The 7,510-nt window shown below is 38.2% G+C and overlaps 1 protein-coding gene across 1 annotated transcript; it reads right to left on the bottom strand.

The window, feature by feature from the left end:
• Window positions 1-5,895: 5,895 nt before the first annotated feature.
• Window positions 5,896-6,822, bottom strand: LOC123235381 (olfactory receptor 1361-like). The gene has a single exon (XM_044661501.1). The coding sequence runs from the start codon at window positions 6,820-6,822 to the stop codon at window positions 5,896-5,898; it is 927 nt and encodes a 308-aa protein (XP_044517436.1).
• Window positions 6,823-7,510: the final 688 nt, after the last annotated feature.

The following is a 7,510-nucleotide window of genomic DNA, read 5'->3' on the forward strand; positions in this document are numbered from 1 at the left end:
TAAAATAACTTTTTTCTTAATATATTATTCTTGGTTGTAATACTCTGCTATTTGCCCTAGGCGTGTACAAAGATCTTGAGTGCAGGCTTGAACCACAAGTGGAGACCCTGTGCAGATGGGAGCATAGCTGTGGAAGCAGCTCCCTGAGACTGCTGAAGGAGCCTCGGGCATAGAGGCAGACCAGGGACAACCAGGAGGCTTGACCCCGAGAACAATGAGACCTGAGACCTTGGGAGCCTAGACACCACAGACAGACCCTGAGTGTGAGAATAAAGTGCAGAAGGTGCTGGGTTAACAATAATGGCAAGCCAAAATTGGGAAGCCAGAGGAAAAAGATTATCAAGAAGAACTCTGGAACACTCAACAACTTTTACACAGAGAAAATCCAGACAACAGAGTAGGACAAACAAGAAATCATATCCAAACCTTACCAAAACAATGAAAACTGGTCACAAGCTATTGAAGAGTTCAAATCTGAGATGATGAAAAAGATGGAAGAGATCTGGCAAGAAAATAACATTTTAAAAGGCAGAATTTTGCAATTGGAAAGTGAGGCTCAGAAATCAAATGAACTGATTAGCAAATTGAACACCAGAAATGACCAGATCGAAAAGGAAAACCAAAAGATCATAGCCGAAAACCAAAAGATTTGTGTCATTTAAAATCACTTGAGATACTTGGAACTACATTTCCCGTGATCCCTAATGGGTTTCCGGTTTTGGATGATGTATTCAAGGTGAGGGACTGTTTGAAATTAGGGGGAAGTGACTGGGAACTGGCGCTTTAGTTACCGGAGTTGGAGGAGAGAGGAAGGTAAATGGCTGAGGTGAGGTTGGAATAGGTTTTTCTTACAGGCGCGTGGTCAGTTTATCTCTATCAGCATGGCTTTTATTAAAATACTATTCTTCCTTTTGATCTCGACCATCATCATTTTTAATCATAACAGTTTGGCAAACCAGAAGGTCGAAATTCGAACTCTCAATCTTCCAGATAGCCTAACGATAGCCATGCTTTCTTTTTGGCCTGGCTCAGCTCTTTTGAGCACTTTTTTTAAAAAGGAAAGTGGCTTTCCTTTCCATGCTTTTGCTGAAAGCAACAGCACGTTTTTGCCTCAGGCGGGACTCAGCCAGCCAGTCCAGCCCAAACCACCTTGGGTGGTCAGGCCAGCTGATTTGGGTTTTTGGCTTTTAAACTAAAATGCTGGAGCCCAGCCAGTGTGTCTCTGCCGCCAATCTCCTGACTCCTGACTTGATATCCATTCCTGCCCTGCCGCAAGCCTGCAAGCGTCCCAGACCACATCTCCGCTTTTCCTGCTGCTGATGCTGCTAATCCTGCTAGTTCCAGAACCCTGAGCCCCAACATCTATGACCCCCATCTGCTGCCATGCCGAGATCTCGTTCTCCAGAGACTGCTTCAGCTCTGCCGCTAAAGATTTTGGTAGTATATTCCCCTTTCTCCCTATTTCTAGCCCTCCATGTGTTTCTCTAAAGACCTAATTTAGGCAACCCCCACAAGCTCTCCACGTGGGTATTTTCTACAAAACTGAGTTTAAGTTTTTCTCTAGCCCTGAGCCCATGACCCAACACCACATGGACCTAGCGTTTACCCTTAATGGGGCCCATGGCCTATTCACCCCCATACCTGCTCAGAACTTTAAACTGAGAGCAAAGACTGATTATAAAAAAAAACTCCTTAAACTCAGCAGAACTCAATCAAAAGAAACTTAAATTGAACAAGGGGTGAACTTTTAAACCTAGGAACTGAATGAGTTTTATTTCTGTTTTAGAGAGACTGTATCTTACTGTATTTTGCTAATTAGTTTTGTAAATTAATCTTGCTTATTTCGTTGATTTTCCTGTTGCACTGAATCATTTTAAGTTAATGTAGTTTGTGGCTGCTAGATTAATTCTGTTTGTGATTTTATTGTAACTCCCAAATAATGAAAATAAAAAAAAATAGAACTGGTAAGAGGTTTTGACCAGCTTGTTATCTGATACTCAATATATTTCCTAATTTATTTCAGGTTTCATTTAACTGTAATCAACAACAATGCTATGTTCTCGTACCATTTGAAAGTTACACATTTTAAAAGTTATAAATTGCCTTAATTTTGTTCGACTTTGGAGAGTTTGGTGCCTGCCTTGAGATTTAACTTATAATTTTATGAGAGGTCTTTTAAAAATTTACTTTAGAGGCTTAGTACCCTTCTGTATAAATGATAAGGTTTTTATGTATTTATTTTAAAGAATTGTGGTCTTAAAGGATAAGCTTTATATATTTTATTGTGAAGAATTGTTGTCTTATATATATTTTTTTACATTAGTCTATGTTTTAGCCTCTTTTATCAGAAGGGTCTAGAATTCTTGGGATAATTTAGACCAGAAGGTTTCCTTTTTTTTAAATATCAGATTTTGCTATGGAAGCAATAACAGAGTTTGTGAGAAACTCTTAGCCAAGATTTAAAAGTTGTAACAAGTATATGATTTTTTGAACATCATTGTTTATTGTTTTAAAATGTGTTATTAGAAATATGGTACTCTATTTGAATGTGCATTGTGAATCTGCTATTTTGTAAAACCCACTTTCTCTCACAGAAAATCTCATTTTGGGGTACCAAAACCCTTCTAGTTCTAAGCTAAGGTTAATGCCTGTTGTTTGGAGTTTGGTTCTCTGAGACTCTGGGAAGACAGTGATTTGGGTTGTAGGGTTGAGTTCTATTTCATATCCAGGCATATGCCACCTGTTTCTCTCTGCTCCTCAGCTCTCCTAAAGAGCTCTTTTGCAGCAGAGAGTACTGACTTAGCTCTGCCAATGAGGTTCCAGCAAACTTACACAGCCTGGAGCCCAGATCTCCAAAGCACTGGAAAGAAGAAGAAAAGGGGATTGATATAGGGAATAGGGTTTTCTTGAAAATCATTGGCTTGGAGATCATTAGGAAAAAGACTTGTACAAAAATATTTATCACCGTGCTCTTCGTGGTGGCAAAAATTTTGGAAAATGAGGGGATGTCCTTCAATTGGGGAATGACTGAACAAATTGTGGTATCTGTTGGTGATGGAATACTATTGTGCTGAAAGGAATAATGAACTGGAGGAATTCCATGTGAACTGGAATGACCTCCAGGAATTAATGCAGAGTGAAAGGAGCAGAACCAGGAGAACATTGTACACAGAGACTGATATACTGTGGTACTATTGAATGTAATGGACTTCTGTACTAACAGAAATGCAATGATCCAGGACAATTCTGAGGGACTTATGAGAAAGAACACTATCCACATTCAGAGGAAGAACTGTAAGAGTAGAAACACAGAGGAAAAACAACTGCTTGAATACACGGATTTATGGGGATATGATTGCCGATACAGACTCTAAATGATCACCCTAGTGCAAATATCAATAATGTGGAAATATGTCTTGATCAATGATACATGTAAAACCCAGTGGAATTGTGTGTCAGCTATGGGGGGAGTGGGTTTGCAGGGGAGGGAAAGAACATGAACCATGGAATCATGGCAAAAAATTCTAAATTAATTAATTAAAGTTAAAAAAAAAGAAAATCAATGGATTGGGTCTTTGATTCAACTAGTACAGTCTATCTCTCAGTAGCCTGGTACAGGAGAGTGTGTGCTGAGTGAATTCAAAGTAGACATAAGATAGACCTTCTTTTGAGTTCATAGAGATATCTGAAGTTATTTTATCTTTATTGAACATTTTCAGCTTCAAAGAGGTTTGAGAATTCATGAGGATCAGAGATAAAGTCTAGTCCTGCATCTTGTCAGTTATGTGACCCCTTAATTTTAAATGTAGTAGAATGCACCAATATCTCTTCTTGCTTTTGATCAATCTGTTTTATCTGGAAATTGTCTTCATCATTGTAAAAGTGATTTTTAAAGTTGATAACTTTAATTAAAATCTTTCCTGTTGTCATCTTTGCCAGAAACATTTTCTATTGCTTCTGAAGAGAAATCTTACTGGTAACATTGGGCATAGGCTACAATCAATAAACCTACCCCAACAAAGGTCACATGTTATTATCAACATCAACCTAACAGATACCATCAATTCCATAACATCAGACAATCTCCCACCTTCTATCTTTCCTCATAGTTGGGTTTCTCTTCTTTCCAAATATTCTCGTTTCAAGTCATTAGACACCAAGCCCCATATTGATGTATCTCCATCTTCACCCCTAAATCTACATCATATAAAAAGTCATGGAATCCTAAAGCTGGAAGGGATCTCAAAGGTCATCAGTTCAAATCCTTGATGAAGCAGGAATTCTCTGAAATAATTTCATAAAGTACTGATCTGGTGATTGCTGGAAGACTGCCAATGACAGTTACTTTGCTAAAATATAGAGGCAACTAATTCTGTGAATGGACAAATCTTATTTTTAGGAGGCTATTTTTAGGAAAATGACAGGGTGTAGGAAAAAGAGAATTAGCTTAGTAGTTTAGAAGAAAGGGGTTAAAGCCCTGCCTTTGATGTTTATGATCTGGATTTAATGTTCCTGGGTCCCCATTGTCCATCTGTGAAATGAGAAGGGACCAGATGAAATCTAAAGTATCTTTCAGATTTAAATCTATGATCCTAGGTGGTTTTTATATTTTCCTGAAAACTTAGTCCTTTGAGTCTATTTCTGCACCTTGGGTCAAACATAATACATGTGATTCTTTTTCCACATTACAATCCACCTCATTTTCTTTGGGTGAAACATTCCTGTTTCATTCTTCTCATGCTTATATTGGCTTGGTTTTCAGCCTCTTTAACATCCTTAAACTTCATACTGCTCTCACTGTCCCACAGAGTGGACATGTCTAATATTTCCTAGGTATCTAATATTTCCTATTCACTTGAGCAATTGTCTTATCCTCATCTTTTTCTCACTGTAGTCTTTACCTGACTAGGTGCCCTCTAAAATCACCATAAAATATATTTCCTTTTATTCATCTAAATGGTCATTACTGTGAGGTGGTAATTCAAATTATCAAGAATCTATAATTATCAGTAATCTTAAACATTTATTAACTATAAGCACTACTTTATACAATTGAATGTATTGGGAAGGAGGAAAACTTTGATATTCCATGGGCAATGAACAAGATATAGAGCTTATTCTTGGGATGAACATTTAATCCAACCCTAATATAAAGCAAAGCCACTATACAATATCATAAATAGCCATTGAACCTATTTTTAAGTATATCTAATAACCCCTCAAGAGGTATCTCATTCCACTATTAGACACTTGGATTGCTAGAATATACCTCTTCACCTTGAGAAAGCTAGGGGTGCAGTCCCAATTCTGATTCTGCTTTGGTGTCCGACACTTCTTAGTTTCCTTATCTACATCATTTAACAAAAATACTATAACATGACTGTTAGAAGAATCAAATATGAGCATTCACATAAAGTACCTTTTAAATATGAGGAACATAAATAAATGAGATGCTATTATTCCTCCACCAAAGCTTTTCTCTGATGTCTCATCATGATTTTGAATTTTCTAAGGCACACAGAAACACAAGATCTGAAAAGAGAACTCAAAAGGGAAAGGTTGTATGTACAGCATTATGTAAGTTGCCTGAAGACCAGGCTAGCTAATGTCAAAGGGGTTATGGGCAAGAAGATTAGCCCCAATGTGATTAATGTTTCAAGTTATAGCAGCTTATGAAGACCATGTGCTAAGAGCCTAAAGATGGACTGATCTGCCAGTCATTAGAATAAGGGAATGCCTGGGAAATAATGCATCCTATATGCAGTAAAGTTTCATTAACTCTAAAAAATAATAATAAAATACTATTCCCAATACCTCCCATCCAGTTGTCTAGAATGACTGTGTTTGTTTTGTATAATGGATAAAGTGTCCAAAGTAGAACTGGCTGCACATTTACTAGAATATCTTGCTCAGAGTTCTCTGAAGAGCACCTTTTACCTCCTGGTTCCTCAGGCTATAGATGATTGGATTCAACATAGGAGTAACCACTGTATAGAAGACTGCCACCTGCCGATCCCGGTCCAAGGTGTAGCTACTGACTGGTTGGAAGTAGAGTCGGATAACAGTTCCATAGAATAGTGTCACTACCACTATGTGAGAGCCACATGTGGAGACAGCCTTGCGTAAGCCTGCAGTTGAACGTAGACCAAGCACAGTGACAGCAATGCATACATAGGAGGCCAGAATAAAAACAAATGGGGAGAGGGTTGCTGCGACTCCTTCTGTTAAAATAATTATCTCGTTAATGAAAGGGCGTGAGCAAGAGAGCTGCATGAGGGGAGGGAGATCACAGAAGAAGTGCAAAATGCGGTTGCTGCAAAAATTAAGTCTTGAGACAAGGATGGTATGTAAAAGGGAATTCAAGAACATGAGGAGCCAAGACACCAAGACTATAGAAACACATAACTTCTGGGTCATGATGGCCCCATAGCGCAAAGGATTGCAAATAGCCACGTAACGGTCATAAGCCATAGTTGCCAGTAAGTAGCCTTCCATGTTGCCCACAGCTACAAAGAAAAAGACCTGAGTCATACATTGAGTGAAGGAGATGGTCTTGCTTCTGGAGAAGGTGTGAATCAGCAACTGGGGAACAGTGATGGTCGTGAAGCAGATGTCAATGGTGGAGAGCTGACTCAACAGGAAATACATGGGGGTCTTGAGTTTGGGGTCTATCCAGGTTACAGTAATAATCATGGAATTCCCCACTATAGTAATTAGGTACATAGTGAAGATAACCCCAAAAATGACTGGCTGTATATCTAGCTGGCTAGTCAAACCCAAGAGAACAAATTCAGTCACTGAAGTATAATTATAGGCTTCCATCAGGGATAAGAACATTGAGGTTTACCTGAAGGAGGAAGAAAGGTATAATATACCATAAGAGCCCTTGAGAGAATACTGAGACATAAAAACTGCTTTATAATTTCAAGACTGGCAGCTAGGTGGCTCAGTGGATAGGGAGCCAGGCTTAGCGACAGGAGATCCTAGGTTCAAATCTGGCCTCACATATTTTCTTGCTTTGTGACTCCAGGCAAGTCATTTAACCCCAATTGCCTAGCCCTAACTGCTCTTCTGCCTACGGGCTAATACTTAATATTGATTCTAAGATGGAAGGTAAAGGTTAAAAAAATTTTTAAAGAAATATCTCAAGATCCAACAGAATTGACTCTTAAAAGGCTTTTGAGAGTTGACCTTTTAGGTCCTTTTATAAAATCAACAAAGATTTAAGTTTGAGATCCAACACAAATCTCAAGGACCATATTGATACCATGATATTATAAGATATGAAGGCTTATCTTGAAAGTAAAAGAAACAGGCCTCTAAAACAGAAGCAGATAGTTCAGGGTTCTAGATTTGAAATCTGAAAATGTTGGTTCACATACTGAGTCTATTACTTCTTGTTTGTGTGACTTTGAAAAAAGAAATCAAATCAAGATTTATTTTCTTGATAAAGTAAATCAACTCTCTGAGTCCAAGTTTCTTCATTTGTAAAATTAAGATGTTGAACCAA

The sequence above is a fragment of the Gracilinanus agilis genome, chromosome 2 (genome assembly GCF_016433145.1).
Source record: "Gracilinanus agilis isolate LMUSP501 chromosome 2, AgileGrace, whole genome shotgun sequence".
Classification (NCBI taxonomy): Eukaryota; Metazoa; Chordata; class Mammalia; order Didelphimorphia; family Didelphidae; genus Gracilinanus; species Gracilinanus agilis.